This window comes from Erpetoichthys calabaricus, chromosome 4 (assembly GCF_900747795.2).
Source record: "Erpetoichthys calabaricus chromosome 4, fErpCal1.3, whole genome shotgun sequence".
Lineage (NCBI taxonomy): Eukaryota > Metazoa > Chordata > Cladistia > Polypteriformes > Polypteridae > Erpetoichthys > Erpetoichthys calabaricus.
In genome coordinates, this window is record NC_041397.2 from 268,106,892 (window position 1) to 268,127,700 (window position 20,809).

Genomic DNA, 20,809 nt, shown 5'->3' on the forward strand with positions numbered 1-20,809 from the left:
GATCCCACAAAGTATCAGGATGTCCCACAGGGCAGCTTAATCAACAGAAGCAAACGCTTTATGAAAATTGACAATCGCATTTGTGTTCCATGAGAACCCTCAGTTCCAGGATATGGTCGTTGGTAGGCTTCTTAGGCATAAAATCAGAGTGCTACGGTAGCTGGTATGTGAGCAAGTGATCACGGATCCTATTGAGGATGACACTAATAAGGACCTTACCTGGCACCAAGAGCAGTGTTATCCTCCAGGGAAGTTGCCACAATCCAAGCGATCACCCTTCCCTTTCCAAACAGGGACAACATGTTCCGTATTCTAGTCGGTGAAGCAAAGATCGCTTACAATGCAAGAAAGACAGCCTTACCACAAGCCTGGAGAAGGTCACCCCGGATACCACAGATCCCTTCAGTCTTCCCCACCCTCTGTTGGTTCACCACCTGTGCAATCTTAGTGAGACTGGGAGGTTCAAAGCTAATTGGAGGTTCAGCCTTAAGAACCGTGGACCCAGAGATGTCCAACTTCCTAGCCGGAAGATGAGCTTTAACAAGCTGCCCAAAGTAGCTAGCCCAGCAGGTCACAATTGCAGCGTCAAACATAAGGACCATTCCATCACCCGCCCTGACTGCGACTCTCTATGGAACGGATTCGGGTCACTAGAACATACAGTAGATGGTGTGTCACTTGCTCACCAACTCCTCTAACAAATGCCTACTTATCTGCCCTCAGAGCCCTCACAGTCATTCTCAGTTCCCGGTATAAACCGGAGTTGCCATCAAGCCATGCACTGCAACACCTCTCGATGATATCCAGGGTGCTCTACGAGATGAAACGCCCCCTTCAGAGAACACCGGTAACACCAACACAACCCCCAGCATCCTCCAGGTTCTTGTCAGAGAAGGTCTCTCGCATCACATTAAGATCATCAGTCACATCCAAGTCTGTAAGTTCTTCACACAAAATTCATGCATACTCATTGGAAACAGGCCGATCTTGGAGTCTGGCCAGGTCCAACCTCATTCTCCTAATAGTTGATAGCCTACTGGACCTAAGCTGGATCATCAGTGTAGTGACAACAAGTCTGTGGTCAGAATTCACAAACTAGGCACTTCTGTAGACCCTGCAGTTTTGTAAGAGCCTCCAGCTTCTCCCCAAGAAATGATGGGTGTAAGTACAAATAAGGACTGCCTTAAATATATAATGTAACACTCCCGAAGCCAGTCAGTCCTTGCAGCTGTTATTTGGCAGAGCATATTATTATTATATTCAACTGACATCTTTATTCAAGGCAACATACAACATCTGAGATATAATTGGTTATATTTCTTTTGTTTTTCCAATTGAATCACAGGCTCATGTTCACACAACATTGGTAGCACGATTTCAACCACAACTCCCACACTACCTACCAAATCAAAACAATTAAACACACACCCTCACTGAAATTGCATCTTTTGTTGATGTAAAGGCTGAAATCCAGGCAAAACACATTAGAACAAGCTAGACAAGAACAGGTAATTCAGCCCAATAAAGCTCACCACTCATATTCACTTAATTACACCAAAATAACATTAAGTAGAGTTTTGAAGGTCACTAAAATTCTGCTGTCTACCACAATACTTGGTAACTTATTCCATGTGTCTGTGTTTTACTATGTGAAGAAAAACTTTCTAATGTTTCAAGATGGATCAGGAAGAGCTGAGCATGCCTCTACCATGAATTTTCCCCTTTTTAAAGATTGCTGTAACACATCAGTATGACCAAAGCATAGCAGCTGTTGGCTTACGCTCACATAACACTTGCAGCACACATGGTACTTACAAACAGTGCAGTGATGATACACCAATTTGGGGTGAGCAGGCCAGCCCCAGCAGTGTACCATGAGAAACAAATAAATACTGCCAAAATGATGATCCTTTATGCAGACTAAGTCACCTGCTGTTAATGTTGCACATTTTCATTTATGAAACTGCAGAATGGGGAAAAGACCATGAACAGCAATCATGATACCCCCCAAAAAAGAACAGTTGGAAATAAAGAGTGAAACAGTGCACCTGGCAACATGGGGTGTGCACTCATGATTGGAGGTCCTATGCTAAAGAAATCCTTCAATTTTATTTCAACTTGAATTTAATTCTCCATGTGACATCCTATAGATTTACAGCAATTGTATTAGAAACAGATATGAAAGGCTAAACAAAATATCCATTTAGACTTAAATCAACTTAAGGTGGTTGTGCAATAGTAGAATATCCTGTAGAGCATTTTTTGACTGTCTGTTTGCCAAAACAAACTGATGTGACTTAATAAAACTCAAGCAGATGACTATCTAAAGTTGTACTTCTCAAAGAACTTCTGTTCTTTTTCAGTTAGTATTCTTGCATATCTTTAAATAAACAGATAAATAATGGCATCTTGTTACCTGACAGGGAAGTCCTTGACATTCCACTAGGCAGTTTTTCAAGGCTGAAGCTGATTTATCACTCGCCTCGCCCTCAACATGTGTATATATATATTGGCATCGTGTCTTAGGATTTAAGATCTACAGAGCTGTTCTGGTAATGTTTTTTTTTTTTTTTTTTTTTTTGCTTTGTCTGGTTTCAGAAGCAGGCTGATTTCTTTTACAGCTGCAGGATGTCTCTCATCGGGGATGTTTGCCTAATTACGGGGGCCTGTGGTTTCTTGGGACAAAAAATCATACAACTTCTTATTGAGGAGAATGAACTAGCAGAAATCCGACTGCTTGACTTGAATATTAATCCAAAATTGATGGAGTCCTTAGAAGGTACAGTAATTTTTATGTTTATTTTTGCTATTCTAGTTTTGGAATAAGTAGAAGCCCACTGATGATGGTATTTTTTAAATAATCAGTCTGGAATGTCAAAATGTAAATGATCTACTTCAGAATTAAAAACATTTTTACAATACTAGTTTGTTAACTTTATATATTTTCAGTTTGTTAATTGTATTTATTTCTGGCATTTTATCTAAAATATTTTAATGGTAGACTTTAAATTGTAGATCAAAAGTAAAGTGTTAGTGTGGGGATAAATATGTCCTCCAATGGTTTTGTGTTCAGAGTTGGATCCTGTCCTGTGCTTAGTGTTGCCCTGGGTGGCTCCAGCTCCCTGAAACACTGCCATGGTAAAAAGGGCACAAATAACCCTTCTTTCTTAATTATTTGTTGTTCTGTCTCTTGTTGCCTTTCTTACCAATTATCTGTTTCTGCTAGAGTAGCATAACAACATCCTCAAAGTTTCCAAATCCAGAGCGAAGTAAGAGAGGTTAAAAGCCTATCAGGGCATCATTAGATGAAACAAAGGAACCAATCCCACAGAGGGCACTTGAACATCGAAGGGTTCACTCATGCATGCACTCACACAAAGGCAATTGAGAATCAACTACTGTATTAATGTAAAATATACATTTTTGTGATCTGAAAGGAAAACAGGAGTACTCACAATACTCATGCAGGCATGAGGAGAATATGTCAGCACCACAAGACAAGTGTCTAAAGTAATTTCTTGCAAATTTTTTTTTTGCTGTTTTCATTTTTAATTTGTATGTCTTCCTCATTGTGTTTCCTTTTTTCATTCCAAAAGTGAGGTATACTTAGTAATAACTGATTCAATATTTCAGTTAAAATGGCTGTGCTGGTTGATTGACAAATATAACTAAAAAAAATAATCAAATGTGTTAGTTAATTATTAATTACAAATATTGCATGAAATAGTGGCAAACTGCAGTTTATCACAAACCGTGACCCATCCTAAGTACTTACTTTAAATTTGGTTACTTTATGAGCTATTTAAGGAGCTCTACCAGCAGTCACTTCTCTCTGCAGCCTGACTGTCAACAGTTTTAGTTATTTATCTATCAATACGTCTATATAACATCTAACCCCTACAATATACAGTATGTGATTCGTGTCAATAAAGCCATTTTAATTAGCACCTTGCACAACAAATACTACTTGGAGGTGCTTCAATAAATAAACACAACTACAAGGGTAAATGAAAACATTGCAAATATACTCATAGATAGCTATGGCAAAATAAAATAAAGTATAATGAAACATTGTGGATGAAGCAAAGAAAAGTCTGGTCAATTAAGAAAAGTTATTTGGTTATTAGTACAAGGCAGTATTACATTTATTTAGAAATTGCACTAACCTGATTTTCCAAATATGCTTCTGCTGAAAAAAAAAAAAAATAACAATAAAATGAAGCATGGTTTGAATGACCAAGTTCTCAACTCAAACTTGTGTCCTTTAAAACTCATTTAATAATTACTACTTTGGTCTGGTTTTCTTTTTCACTTCTTTTCAACTTGCCTTTTAGGAAGGCATTCAAATTCAGATTGCACTTGCTTGAGTAGTATTTTCTTAAAAGTTCAGGTTAAAGAACATTGTTTACGTTTAAACTATGCCATTTTGTTTAATATCTTTGTGTTGATGCTACGTTAAATTTGTGACTTAGTGTGTATTTACTTCATGATTTAAGTATTAATTTTATAATTACATTTTAATCATTACATGTAATTAATAGCTATTAATCACATATACTTATGCGATTAATTCGTTAATTTTTTTAATTGATTCCCAGCCCTAATATAAACATAATGTATATTCTCAAAGCCCCTTGATACAATTCAAGGTCACAGGGGGCTGGGGTTTATCTCAGCAGCACTGGGCACACAAGAAACCGCTCTGGACAGGAAGTCACACACACACAAACACACACACACACACGCACACACAGACACTAGGGGTAATTCAGAGTCACCAGTTGAGTTAACCTTTCCGCCTTTTAGAATGTGGGAGGATAACCACATTTATGATTGGTAATCAAAAAATATGAGTTTGTATTTGAAAGGGGTATTCTTTAGTAAGGGGTCATATATTCCCTCCTGTGTCCCAAAATATATTAATTATATATGTCCTGCTCCAGAATCAAATGGATAACAAAAGTAAAAAAATCCAAACACAAAAGTCCTTCGGGCCTTTGTGTGTTTATTTCTTTATTACTGTCATTCATATTTGCTGCTTTGTTCCCTTTTCCTGTGATCTTCAATGCATCATTCTAGGTCAAGAGATGCTACAAAAATACCAAAGTCTGAAAACAGTGAACAATTATACCAGATGGCTTAGTTATTTCAGGGTGCTACAGCAACCAAACATAATGCCAACCTCATAGTGCTTCTAGCTCCACCCTTTAGGCTCAAGTAGCCTCACATTTCCACTCATTTCTCTGTTCCAGGTTTGACTGACTGATCCTGCCATATTCCCTTACTTGTTTGTGGTCTTTTATCTGTTTGAATCAAACTGACTTGCAGGGGGTGGGAATCTGTTTAGTACCAGCAATGTATTCACATCCCATGATGTCAAAGAATCTATCCACAGTTCTCCCTACAAAAACAAAAAATTGACAGCAGCTTACTTTAATATAGTGCCTCACTGGAACCCTGGCACATGTTTAACATCTAAGTTGAATTGCACTCACAAGTCTGTTGTGGTTTAGGTCTGCCAGACCTGTTCCTGTCAGAGTAAACTCCAGTTTCCAGGTTCCTTTTGATGGTGTAAGAAACTGTGCTACTCGACACTTTGGCTTTTTTTGCAATCTCTCTAAAGGAAATGCCTACACTTTTAAGGCTTACAATGGTGTATTTGTCTTTCTCTGTTATTTGCCCTTGTCTTGCCATTATGATACCACTATACATCACAATATTGTCCATATAATGCTTCAAATGGTGTAGCAACAATGTTTGCTGCATTACTGCTTTTACAGAGAAAATGGGTAAAACTCTGAAAAATGACAAGCTTAAATTTCAATAAAAACTGGAAAAATTGGGGTTTTGCAAAACTTTTAACCAATACTATATATTTTTTTCAAAACAATATATATATATACTGTATATACACACACACACATTCCCACGCACACACACACACACACACACACACACACACACACACACACACACACACACACTATAAGAATGCAGAGATTGTTTGACTTCATTATTATTTAGTAATCTCCATCTTCGCATTGTCTTTTAATGCAAACCAAAAAGATAATAATCACTTGTAACTTAATCTGGAGCACAGGGTGCATGAGGAAGAAGGTCAAACATCTGAACAGATTTGATTGTGACAAGCAAAATGTGGCTGAGCATTGTCATGATGCAAAAGCACTGTTTTGACACCAATCCGCTCTATTTTCCTGTTGAAGAATAAAAGAATACCTTTCATTTCCAAAAAGAAACCTTATTACAGATGTAAGGCTTTATCACTCAGGGTATTGACCTTAAATTTCCCCTCTCAACTGTTTCATACTTTTAACAGATGTTTCCTTATTTCCTTTAGTTTTGATGTTTTTACACTATACTGTATATAGTGTAAATAAATACAGTATATATATATATATATATATATATATATATATATATTTATACTAGGGGGCTTTGCCCCCAGCTCGCTTTCCTCGCCAACCCCCATGTTTGGTTTTCCGGATACACACTTTTAAGATTTTTTTTTTTTTTAATTGTTGCTATTTCATTAATTTCACTTTTATTTCAGAACTTTTGTAAAAACAATATTTGGAATCTTTGGAGTTCCAATATGCTGAATCTTTTAAATGAGGTCAGTGAGACATGTGTTTAATGACTTTGTACCATAATTCAGGATAGGTTTCTCTGTTTGGAATTTTAGCACATACAAAACGATCTACATCATCAGCAGTTAATATTTTTCTTTTGCAAAGTAACCAATAAATGCATGTGAGGTAAACACCGTTTTTGAAATTCTCTGACTTAAACTTCAAAGCCTTACAATATTTACATACTTCAGATATATCACCTGTGTCCATATATTTGATCTCTATTCGCCTTTCCGTTATTTCTCAGAGTAATAATTTCTCTTTTTTTGCGCTAATTTGATGTTTACGGTCTTTGTTTTAACACTGTCGTTTTTTTCTGCTTTCATATCCTGTATCTGGGTGGCGCAGTGGTAGTGCTGCTGCCTCGCAATTAGGAGACCTGGGTTCGCTTCCTGGGTCTTCCCTGTGTGGAGTTTGCATGTTCTCCCTGTGTCTGTGTGGGTTTCCTCCGGGTGCTCCGGTTTCCTCCCACAGTCCAAAGACATGCAAGTTAGGTGCAATGGCAATCCTAAATTGTCCTTGGTGTGTGTGTGTGCCCTGCGGTGGGCTGGCACCCTGCCCGGGGTTTGTTTCCTGCCTTGCGCCCTGTGTTGGCTGGGATTGGCTCCAGCAGACCCCCGTGACCCTGTGTTCGGATTCAGCGGGTTGGAAAATGGATGGATGGATAGTATTATGTCCAAATCTTATTAAAGAGTTTCATCATGAAGGGTTATCAACAGAAAAAATGAGTACATGGGCAATTCTAGCACAGAGAAACAAAGTCACACGAAGTAACGCCAAATATGACGATCGGTTACACAGCAAATTGGTTATATGTATATTAATAGACTATACTGAAACAGTTGGTGGTGATCGTGTGGAATATGAAAACATCAACTTACAATATCTACAACTGTTAACACCGTTGAAAGAAGGATGTATCCAAGAAAGGTAATGTAGTACATCTTCCCCAGATAACATTAGACAACAAAGGAGATCTTGATATGTCATTCATATTAAAACGTTAACAGCTTCCTGTTAGAATAGCTTTTGCAAAGACAATTAACAAATCTCAGAGCCAAACATTTGAAAAACTCATTTATTTAATAGAGGGAAAGAAACGAAATTCAATCATGGGCAGTTATAAATTGCGTTGTCACGATGAAAGTTCAAACACAGAATCAAAATTCAATGCGATACTGACAAAAATTTAATTCAAAAAATTGTTTTTACTTGAGTTTTACAGCAAAAATGTAAGTTTAAAAAGTATTTGCATGTTAATTTTAAAGCCAAACAAAACAAAAATCGTATTATGCAACGAATAACTCAAATTATTATGTTTTAATCTTTTTTAATATGGTTAATTACTCACTGTAATGTAAAATAGTTCTATTATGCACATGTAACAATTCCCATCAAAATAAAAATCTGTTTAAATTGTACAATTACATCCCAATACATGAGTGACAGAACCGCAAAGAGGCTAGCAAGTAGCGCAGGCATGGGGGCTGGCGAGCAATGCGAGCAGGGGACAAAGCCCCCAAGTGTGTGTGTGTGTGTGTATACAGTGATCCCTCGCTATATCGCGCTTCGCCTTTCGCAGCTTCACTCCATCGCGGATTTTATATGTAAGCATATTTAAATATATATCGCGGATTTTTCGCTGCTTCGCGGGTTTCTGCGGACAATGGGTCTTTTAATTTCTGGTACATGCTTCCTCAGTTGGTTTGCCCAGTTGATTTCATACAAGGGACGCTATTGGCAGATGGCTGAGAAGCTACCCAACTTACTTTCTCTCTCTCTCTCGCGCTGACGTAGGGGGGTGTGAGCAGTGGGGCTGTTCGCACACCTAGACGATAGGGACGTTGCTACCTTCTGTGTGCAGCTGCTTCCTGAAGGACATGCTGCACGGTGCTTCGCATACTTAAAAGCTCAAAGGGCACGTATTGATTTTTGACTTTGTTTTTCTCTGGCTCTCTCTCTCTCCCTGCTCCTGACGGAGGGGGTGTGAGCTGCCGCCTTCAACAGCTTTGTACCGGCGGTGCTTCGCATACTTAAAAGCAAACAGCCCTATTGATTTTTTTTTTGACTGCTTGCTTTGTTCTCTCTCTCTCCTGACGCGCACTCCTTTGAAAAGGAAGATATGTTTGCATTCTTTTAATTGTGAGACAGAACTGTCATCTCTGTCTTGTCATGGAGCACAGTTTAAACTTTTGAAAAAGAGACAAATGTTTGTTTGCAGTGTTTGAATAATGTTCCTGTCTCTCTACAACCTCCTGTATTTCTGCGCAAATCTGTGACCCAAGCATGACAATATAAAAATAACCATATAAACATATGGTTTCTACTTCGCGGATTTTCTTATTTCGCGGGTGGCTCTGGAACGCAACCCCCGCAATGGAGGAGGGATTACTGTATATATATATTGTGGAAAGCATACCCCCAGACAAAGAGAGACAGACACCAGAATGTCCAAAACACTTCTTTTATTTTCTTTTAGCACCACAATGCCTTCCTCCACCAACTCTTTCTTCTTTCTCACTGCCTCTCCCCTCCTCACAAGCTTTGTCTCCTTCCTCCCAACTCTGGCTCAGCTTCTGGAGGAAGGCGGTCCCTTATATACCGACCCGGATGAGCTCCAAGTGCTCCCCCTGACGACACTTCCTGGTGTGGCGGAAGTGTCAAGAGAGCCCCCGGAAGCACTCCGGGTGCCCCTGGGAATTCCTCCGGCAGCACTTCCTGGTGTGGCGGAAGTGCTGCCATCCAGGAACTCACAGCTGTCTGGGCGCCCCCTAGCGGTGGCCACATCCTCCGGTAGGGATAAGTGTCCCAGCTCCAATCCAGTGGCCCATAAGCAGACCCAGGCGGCTGCCCCCTCGTGGCCCAGGGGAGGTATTGTCCATCACAGGGACCATCCAGGCTTCCCGGCTGGGTAGGGTCCCCATCCATCTGGGACGATATGGGACGATATATATATATATATATCCATCCATTTCTTACCCTCTTTTCCAAAGACTTGGGGTAGCTGCAGCTTATCCGATAAATCATTGGGTGCAAGGCAGGTACAACAGCGTTATCTTGTTTTTGTTTTCATAATAAAACCATAGCATTAAAAGTTTATAGGGTTATTTTTGTTACTTGTGCAGAGTATAAAAATTTACTATACTATCCAATTTTTTTTAGCAATTCGAGGTCAGACAAAGATCACCAAGCTTGAGGGGGACATCAGAGACATTGAATTGCTGAAGAAAGCTTGCCAGGATGTTTCCCTTGTTATTCATACAGCTTCACTCATCGATATATTGGGGCTGGTGGACAAAAATGAAATGACTGCTGTTAATGTGACAGGTATGAGTAATTAAAAGGAAATCCTATACAGATTTAATTTCTTAGATATTTACATATCTGCAGTGTTTAGAGATTTATGTAATCTATCACCTGTTCCAATTCTGAGAAACAGGGAGTCAGAGCCCATCTTGTCTGCATCAAGTACAGTAAGAAGGCAGGAAGAGGTCCCTTTTCATCTATACTCATGCACATACACACACTTACCCACTTTATTTAATTGAACAACAAACTAATGGAGATGGAACTTTATTAGATTAGATTTATTAATCCCATAGTGAAATTCAGGTCCATAGAGCAGCAGAAACATAAAAAACAAGGGTACAAATTCACAGCACAAATAATACAGGCAATCAATGAATAAACAAATGAATAAATAAAATACATGTACTGTATATTGTACAGATATTTCAAAATTAACTTAGGAAGTACTTTGAGAGGAAGCAATGAATTACTTGAGAGCAATGGGCAGAAAAAACCCCAGTGGTGCTTCTTACAACACCGTGGTAGAATGAGCCTGAGGGTAAAAGAGCTCCAAGACAGCACCTCCTGGAGGGGACTTTTCATGATGGCATCCAATTTTGCCACCATTGTATTTTACACAAAAGCTTCCAGTGTGTCCAGGGTTTGACCTGTGATGGAGCAGGCTTTCCTGATAAGTGTGTTCAGGTATTATGCTTCTTTTAAGTTCAAGTTGCTTCATCAGGAGACTGCAGAATACAGCATCACACTGACCATTCTGAACTGATAGAACATTTCCACCAGTTTGCTGCATACATTAAAACACCTGAGTCTACTTAGGAAGTTAAGTCTGCTCTGGCCCTTTTTGTACAGCGGCACTGTGTTGTCAGACAAGTCCATTTTGCTGTTCATGTGAACCCCCAGGTACTTGCAGTTCTGCACCATTTCCATAACCTCACCCTGAATGGTGACTGGTCTCAGAGTCTATTTGGCATGCTGGAAGTCCACCACCAGCTCTTTTGTCTTTGTGATACTGAGTTGCAGGTTGCACCACAAGACGGAGTCCTCCACAACCTTCCTGTAGTCCAAATTATCTCCATCATGAATGCAGCCTATGATGAAGAAGTCATCTGAAAATTTCTGTAGACGGAAAGCATTGGTATTGTACTGGATGTCTGTTGTGTAGAGGGTAAATAGTACGGGAGACAGGACAATTCCCTGAGGTGCTCCAGTATTACATACCACCAGTTCTGACACATAGTACCTCAGCCTCACAATCTGCTGTCTGTTGGGTCTGTTATCTAAGCAAAAGGACAGTAACTAACCCTTGATAGAATGTCAGTTCAGCTACAGTCACCAACGTATTTTAATTTAGAGTTGAATGGCTAGAGTCTATACTATGCAGCATAAAAGGTTAGCCAGGAACCATCCTTGAAGAAGGCCACCACCACATGGCACATACACAGTAACCCTTTGGATCAAACTTATTTTTATAGAATACCTGGGTCTACATGTTAAAATGTTACAAGACCCTAGAAGTACCGGTATATTAAAAAAAAATACATATTCATCGCACTTTTCCTACTTAATACAATATGTCAATAAAAATGCACATATGCCTTGTTTTTAGAGTCCTAAGATAGTAACAAAGCAGTAAAGTCCCATTCAATCTTTGAAATGAATTCCTTCAAAACTGTTAAAGTCAGTGAAAATAATGAATGCACAGAACACTGTATGTTCACTGTTAAGCAGTACAATGAGGAAATATATAGAATCTATCCATCTTCTGTTTATCCAGTTCAGAGTTAGAGAGCGGCCAGTGCCTATCTCAGTAGGATGGGATACAAGGCTTGAAACAATATTTCACAGCTGCCAGTCCATCACAAGAAACATTAACACCTACACCCAAACACACAGTTACGCAATACCAGTTTAGAATTGGCAATAAACTGAAACCTTGATGTAAGAGATAAACCTGGAATACTTGGAGGAAAAGTGAATCAGCAATGTGGGGAGTGTGCCAAATCCACATGGAGAGTGTCCAGGCTAGAATATAAACTCAGGATTTTACAGCTGGGTTGCTGGGATTAGCTTTCTCCCCTTATGTCTGAAAATTGTATTAAGTAGGTTCAAGAAATGGATAGTAGTAAAATAAATTGTACCTTATTTAACAGAGGAACCTCCATATAATGTCATCACTAACTGGGAAACATACAGTGGATTCAGAAAGTATTGAGACCCTTTTACTTACTTCACACTTTAATATGTTTAAGATTTCATTTTAAATTGATAAATTTTTCATTTTGCCCATCAATCTACACTCATTAACACCATGATGATAAAGTGGAAATATATTTTCAGAAAGGTTTGTAAATTTATTAAAAACCAAAGACTGAACTCATTAATTCATGTAAGAATTTATACTCTTAATTTAGTACTTTACTCTGGCTGAAAATCTAGCTTCAGTTCTTCTTGGGTAAATCTCTACAAGCTTTGCACACCTGGATTTGGGCACTTTATCACATTCTTCCTGACGGATCTTGTCAAGCTCCAGTAGATTATATAGGAAGTATCTGTAAGTTAGCATCTTGAGATCTCTCCAAGGATGTTCTATGGGCTTTGGCTGGGCCACTCGAGGACAGTCAAGAGACTTGTCAACGAAGCCACTCCAGATTCGACTTAGCTGTATGCTCTGGGTGCTGAAAGTTCACTGTAGTCTGATGTCGTGTGCAGTCATGAGCAGACTTTTTCAAGGACCTCTCTGTATTTGGCTGCCTTCATCCTTCCCTCATTTCTGACCAGTCTCCCTGTCCCTACTGCTGAAAAGTATCCCCAGAGGATGATGTTGCCACCATCATTCTTCACTATAACAATGGTTTTAGGCAGGTGATGAGTAATAACTGGTCTTGCTTAGAATCTGGCCACTAGTAGTTCAGTTTTTCTTTCTTCTGACCAGAGAATATTTTTCCTCAAGTCCTCAGAATACTTTATATGCCTTTAACTCAAGAGTGACTTCGGTCGAGCCATTCTACCATAAATGCCTGACTGATTGAGTGCCACTGAGATGGCCAGCATTCCAACAGGTTCTCCCATGTTAGCAGAAGACTTTGAAAGCTCTGTTTGACTGATGCCTCACCACAACTTGATTGCAGAGGTCCACATAGAGTTCCTTGGACTTTGTGCTTTTCTAAATGATGTCTAATCAATTCACTTTGCCAGAAGTGGTTTCAAAAACAAGTTTTAGATGCATTTCAAGTAAAATTAAAGAAAACAAGACATACCTGAGCACAATTTGGTGTGCCATAGCAAAGGTCTGTCTAATTATATAATTTAGAGATTTCAAGTTTTGATTTTTAATAAATTTGAAAACATTTATGAAAATAAATTTTCAATTTGTCATTATGGATTATTGAGTGTAGGATGATAGTCAAAAATTACAAATTTGTACATTTAAAATAAATCTACAACACAATAAAATATACAGAAAGCAAGGGCATGGGAATACTTTCTGCATCCACTAGATTTGTTAATGTTATCAAAGTAAAACTTTAAAAATCTTAAGAATTTAAAATGAGAAAAACAAACTAAAAACCTGAAGATTTTGTCTTTTTCTAAAAGGTACCCAGTTGCTTCTGGAAACATGCCTTCAGAAGAATGTGAAGTACTTCATCTACACAAGCACCCTTGAGGTGGCTGGTCCAAACAAACTGGGGGATAGCATCATTAATGGAAATGAAGACACCCCCGACTCATGCTGCTTAAGGTTTACATACAGCGTCACAAAGCAGAAAGCTGAACAAATAACACTGCAAACAAATGGCAAACGTCTCCACAACGGTGAGCAGATTGTCACTTGTTCCCTGAGACCCACATATATTTATGGAGAAGGGAGTAGATTCATTCGGCACCATTTTGATACAGCCATTAGAAATGGCAATGTTCTCAAACGAACCTCCAAAAAGGAAGCTTTGGTAAACCCTGTGTATGTGGGTAACGTGGCATGGGCTCACATTTTGTCAGCCAAGGCTATGAAAGATTTACACAAAGCAAAGCAGATTGGTGGTCATTATTTTTATATTTCTGATGACACGCCACATATGAGCTACTCTGATTTCAACGATGTGCTGTTAAAGCCACTTGGGATCATTGTTCCAGAGAAACTTGTTCTACCAATGCCCCTGCTTTTTTTTCTTGCATTTGTAATGGAAATGTTGCAGTTTTTGTTGAAACCCTTTGTCAAGTACACTCCATCTATGAACCGGCAGCTTCTAACCATGCTCAACACACACTTCACCTTCACCTATGCAAAGGCGCAAAAGGCATTTGGATACACACCAAGGTACAGATGGACTGAAGCCAAAACGACAACCTCTGAGTGGCTGTCATCTGTGCTGTCAGAGAGGTGTGAACTTGTTAAGAAAATGAAAACTCACTAATGTCTCATCATAAGATTTTTACATTCCACTGATTCTGCTGCATTGGTTCTACAAGATGTAAAAAAAAAACATCTAGTCATTTACAGGTGTTATGTTACCTAATATGCAAACAAAAGACAAAATTTAAAGGGTTTCTTAACGTGTCACTTGTTCAATTTATACACTCCTTTCTTCTTATAATGATGTTGCTTCTTTATGGATTCTTTTTTAAAGTTAGAACTGGCAATGCTTACCCATTGAACACAGGTTATAGAATAGATTTAAAAATAGCATTCCTCCTTTGCCTCTCCTTGGCATCTCTGTGTACTTCAACCTCTCTTGACCTGCATATACCTGCAGTCTTACTCCTACACCTCAGCTTGGTATCCTTGCATGTATGAATGTCTCCTGCATAGGTGCACCCTCAGCATTTCTCCCACCCCTTTCCTTTGCATCCTCATGTGTCTCAACCTCTCTCACTTGGCGCTTCTGCTCTTGATGGTGTTCCTGCAAAGCCTGCTTTACAGACTCTGTCATTTCAGGGTGCCTTGCTCGCCTCCTGTCTGCTTGTTTGACTACAACAAATGAAAGACAGGGCCCCATTACCTGTTGTGAAAACATCCTTTATATTCTTGAAAACACTTTATGCCTTTGAAGGCAACTCGGGTTGTGTCTCATTAGTATTTAGTGACCCAACATTGCGGTTGTTGAAATGCTCCATTTTAACTCTTTTTTTTTGTATTAATAAAAAAATGGTAACAATCAAAAAATTGAACTTCACACATGTAAAGTATCCTGTCATCTTCCCTAACACTAACCCACCAAAGCCAAACTTCCCAATCAGATTGCTTGTTGGCACTGGGCACAGAGACACACACACACAGTAGCATTTTATAGATTATCTAGCTTTGACTATTGAGATTTGCATTTTTAAAGAACAAGACTCTGCAAATGTTCTTAATTTAAATTCAAGTGCTCCGGTAACAGTGACCATTTTATACATCACCATCTATCTATTGAATATATACATCCTGTGTGAAATAAAATATCTCAAGGGACAGTGAAGACATTGTGGTAACATTTTACAACAGGTCTTGTTAGGGCTAGCTGCAGTACATATATTTGGTCACTTACTGCTACTGTACACAACATAAAGCACAAATTAAGGTTTTGTTACATACAGTAGCATTAATTAAAAAAAACCCCCAATGAGCCAATTGTTAGGACCACTGTACTAATACTGGGCAGGGCCTCCTTTTGCTCATTTCTTTGTGGCATAGATTCCAAATTAGATTCTGGTCCATGCTTACATGATTGTATGTCTGCACATTTGTCAGCTGCACAGTAATATTGCAAATCTCCTGTTCTGTTATATCCAAATGGTGTTCTGTTGGATTCAGATGCTGTGACTGGGAAATCAACTGAAGAACACTGAAGTCATGGTTATATTCATAAAACCAGTCTGAGATTACTTTTGCTTAGAATCATGGTGCATTATCATGCTGGAAGCAGTCATTAGAAGATGGGTAAATTGTGGCAATGAAAGTATACACATGATCAACAACAATATCCAAATAGGGTGTGACCTTCACGCGAGTATTGATTGGTATTAACCAGTCAAATCTGTGCCAAGAAAACATTCAACACACCATCACACCACCACCAGCAGCCTGGTTGGGTGCATGGATTTATGCTGTTGGCAACACATTCTTACCCATCTGTGCAATTCAGTAGAAACCAAGAGTCATCAAATTAGGATACATTTTTCATTTTTCCAGTCTTCGGATTAATGTTTTGTGCACATGCGTTGTGTTCTGAGATGCTTTTCTGCTCACTGCAGCTGTATAGAGTGGGTTATATGAGTTATTGTCAGCTTGAACCAGTCTGGACATTCTTCTTTGTACTCTTTCATCAATGTTGCATTTCCATCCACAGAAATTATGCACACTGGATGTTTGTGTTTCTTGCACCATTCTGAGTAAATTCTAGAGAATGTTGTGCATGAAAATCCCAGGTGATCAACAGTTTCAGAAAAACCCTAAATCGGACTGTCTGGCACCAAAAATTATTCCACAGTTGTAATCTTGAAGATCCAATCTTTCCCCATTCTGGTATTTGATGTGAACATTAACCGAAGCTCTTGTCTTGTATCTGCATGATTTTATGCATTTTGCTGCCACCACATGATTGGATGATTATAGATAACTGCATGGGTTATTAAGTCTGCGTGTGTTCCTAATAATTTTCTCAGTGAGTTTAGATGCACTATTGTTAGCCCATACATATTATGTTGTCTTTGGGTGCTTTATGAATTTATAAAGACCCCAGAAAGCATTATTTGAGTCCTTTCTACATAGCAGTAACTGAGTTACAGATACACGCCAAGCAGATTCTTTTCGACTACCAACACTACAACTACTTTCAATCAACATTTACCTGATAATAATGACCCCCTATAATCTGTATTTTAATATACCAAGGGCTGTACTTCATAAGTAGTGCATCATGGATAAGGAGCATTGTTACCGATAATAAACTAATATTGTAACACTGAAGGCATTTGAAAATGTGTCATAACATCTTCTGTAGCTATAGGTAGAGCATGCATGTGTGAATGAACAGAGGGCATTAATCACATTAATAATGTTTTTTTAAGGCTTTATAGTGTTCAGTAACATGGGCTGGAGTTAAGAGACATGTACACATATTTGTGGGTTGTGGTGCTATTAATAATAATTTTGTATTTGTTCAACTTTTTTACTAAATGATTTACAGCATATAAAACTATTGGTGACATATTATTTTAAGAATTCACAGGGTGCTATTAGAGATAATAAAGAAATGTTTGAATATTATGTAATGCTGTATAAGGCATGGTAACAAAGGCTATTTCTCTGGGATCTGTATTTCATTAAGTGTTCAGGGGAGCTCTCTTATAAAATAAGGTACCACTGAATGTAGCTATGAGTGATGTGTTCTGGTAAAGCTGGATGGGGGTGGAATCAATAACAATAACTTAATTTTACAATTTAAGTGAGGCACTGTAAAGTATTGTAAGGCAGGCTGTGGTGTTGAGTGTTGTATTCCTTTAATCAAAATGCTAAAAAGTACTATTGTAATATCTTTTTAGAAAGGGTTTTGTAATTGTACGGTAACTTGTTCTGTAGTTATGGGTGGTGCGTTTGTAACCAAGGATATGGGTTGAAAATGTGATATGTTGATTTTATTTTTTAAAATTTATTGCAAAAATTGCTGTAGACACGAGTGACAGATTCCTGTAAGCTTGGATGGGAGAAGTATCAGCAATAATAATCTACTGTTTTAATTGAAAGCGAAGGTTCCATAATTTATGGCAATACTGTCTCCAGCTATGAAGGATGCATTTCTGTAACCATGGATAGTGGATGCTATTTGCAGTATTAGCTTAATGTTGTGATTTTTAGTGATGCCTTTGTAAGTTACAACAGTGCAGGCTGTGCTTTTCAATGTTAAGTGTTGATAGTTGTTACTATTACCACTAATTTCAGCTTTTAGTAAGGGCTTTATAACACACAGTAGCACTGGCTGTAACAATGAATAATGCAATTCTCCCACTGTTAATATGGAGTTAATAGTAAAAGTAGTTAAGTCTTTGTGACATATAGCACCAGATGCTGTAGCTTTAAGTTTTATATTTTTAAATAAGAGGAGCTAATGTTTATCTTATATTTTATAATGTAACTAACTTGGGAGCAAAACAAGTGGACGTTTGACCAAAATTGCTATTAAATTGAGCAAATCAATGGTGTGTTAAATTAAAATAACTTCTGTTTCTCACTTCACCAAAAACTGCAAATTAAAAAAAATGATGCCTCATTATTGCTTTGTTATGCTTCAGGTGTTACCTTTAATAAACAGACTTGCTCTAACTGTCTTTATGTAATTTTTTTTAGCAATGTCATCTTTCTTATTTTTAATTTAAAGTTGGTCATATTTGACATTTTGGATCAGATTACATGTAAACTTCAAACTTCCAGGTAAAAGTGAAGGGCAGCATTGCCCCCTCATACTTCTAGAATTCTGGGTTTCTAAAAGCCCTGATTACTCTCTGTTTGGAGTTTGCATGTTCTCCCAGTGCCCACAAGGAGTCTTCTCTCTGTACTTCAGTTTCCATCAATATCCACAAGATGTACAGGTTGTTAATTGATGACTGGTAAAGAGAAGCACAAATCTGCCCTGCAATGGACTGATGCCCTGTCCAGGACTGATGCCTCACTTGCACCTGATACTGCCAGGACAGTTTCTCGATTCTTGATACCTTATAATTGTGAAAGTACAATAAGTAAACAGATTAATGGGGATTAAAGTGACACAATGAAAAACATCAACTAAAGTTGGTATCTGGGATCATGATAATAATACATGCAATGTAAATGCTAGCTGGTATGGTTGCATAGTGGTTACCATTTCTATCTAACAACTAAATGGGCCTAGGTTTAAATCTAAAGTAAGTTGCCAAGGAAGACGGGAATAGTTCAATCAGTCAGTCTTTATTCCACCACAGATGAGTATATGGATTCATGCTTTGCAAAGCAGAAGAGCAAAGTTTCCCTGTTTCAATCGGCTTTTAATATTAACTTTCCTCCCTCCCCCTTACTTATGAAACAGCATCTAAGCATTTCATCTTACATTATGCAAATCGGCCAATCGTTTCTTTCCCCCAACGAAGGAAATATCACCTTTCCCATGTCTAATAGAGGCGTTCCTAAAGAAGGAAGTTACCCTAGTTCAGCTTACTTCACCTTGTCTTATGACAGACGCCTGTATGAATAACCTACCATTATAGCAAAACAGTTTTTAACACTTAATAGCTTGCAAGCAGTTACATTTTCTTTCACACGGTCTATGTGGAAAGTACATTTTCTCAACATGCTCTGCTGGTATTGTCCAACACCCTGATATGTGCTAGGTACCAGTGGGGTGTATGTGTCCATAAAATAGACTAACATACCATCTTATAGCAGAATATCAATCATGGGGTCAGAGAGTGATGACATGTTATAGACTAATTAGCACATCATATACGAATTTCACTGTATTCTGTACACATGACTATAGCAGTATAACCTATATAGATGGATGGATACAATGTTAACTCATCTTTTGATCAGACTGATGACATTGAAGTAAAAATGGAAAAAAAAATGAAATATTTGAAATCATGATATTAATACATTCTGGTAAGAGATAGGTGGCATTGAGTGGAGTAGTTGGCTGTGCTCTCTCACAGCTTCAAACAGCTAGTCTGAATTCTCTAGTTACTATGTGTGTGGACTTTGCATGTTCTCCCCACAACTAGATTGCTTTTTCCAGGTAGCCCAGCTTCTTCTCAATTACCAAAGATGAGCAAGTGAATATGATTGATAATACTAAATTGCTCCAGTATTAGACAATTGTGTGCATTTTTTCATATGAGTGTGATAGGTCATAGACTCACATCTTATCCTGGGATTATTGCTGCCTTGCACCTGATGCTCTTTAAGCAGCTGCTGGCTCCTTGCAGACCTTCCCTTGGAAAATAACAGATTCAGAAAGCATTAAAAATATTTAAAAACTATAAAGTCTATCAATCTAACATTGACCTTTATAATTTGGATTTCTAACAAAGAAGAACACCTTCTTAAAATATGAACACATTTTAAAATGGTGCTTGAAAAATGTCTCATCTGTCATAGTCTTAGTTTTAAACAAAACTGAGATTTAATGCCATAATAAACACACTGACTGAGTGCTTCAGAGTAGAGGTCTGAATCTCAACCGGATGAAAGACATAATTAATGCAAGTCAGTCATTATACTTGATTACCACTTAGTCTTTGTTTCTTCCTTTACGGTGTACGTCTGACATTGTGGTCAGCAACACAGGAGTGCCACAAGGGACTGTACTTTCTCCGGTCCTGTTCAGCCTATATACATCGGACTTCCAATACAACTCGGAGTCCTGCCACGTGCAAAAGTTCGCTGATGACACTTCTATCGTGGGCTGCATCAGGAGTGGGCAGGAGGAGGAGTACAGGGACCTAATCAATGAGTTTGTTAAATGGTGTGACTGAAACCACCTACACCTGAACACCAGCAAAACCAAGGAGCTGGTGGTGGATTTTAGGAGACCCAGACCCCTCATGGACCCCGTGATCATCAGAGGTGACTGTGTGCAGATGGTGCAGACCTATAAATAAATACCTGGGAGTGCAGCTGGATGATAAATTAGACTGGACTGCCAATACTGATGCTCTGTGTAAGAAAGGACAGAGCCGGTTATACTTCCTTAGAAGGCTGGCGTCCTTCAACATCTGCAATAAGATGCTGCAGATGTTCTATCAGACGATTGTGGCGAGCGCCCTCTTCTACGCGGTGGTGTGCTGGGGAGGCAGCATTAAGAAGAAGGACGCCTCACGCCTGGACAAACTGGTGAGGAAGG

The 20,809-nt window shown here is 38.6% G+C and overlaps 1 protein-coding gene across 1 annotated transcript; it reads left to right on the forward strand.

Annotated features, from left to right (window-relative positions):
• Positions 1–2,439: 2,439 nt before the first annotated feature.
• On the forward strand, positions 2,440–18,258 carry hsd3b1 (hydroxy-delta-5-steroid dehydrogenase, 3 beta- and steroid delta-isomerase 1). The gene is made up of 3 exons (XM_028800760.2): positions 2,440–2,779; positions 9,813–9,977; positions 13,554–18,258. The coding sequence occupies exons 1-3, from the start codon at positions 2,629–2,631 to the stop codon at positions 14,369–14,371; spliced, it is 1,134 nt and encodes a 377-aa protein (XP_028656593.2). The 5' UTR covers positions 2,440–2,628; the 3' UTR covers positions 14,372–18,258.
• Positions 18,259–20,809: the final 2,551 nt, after the last annotated feature.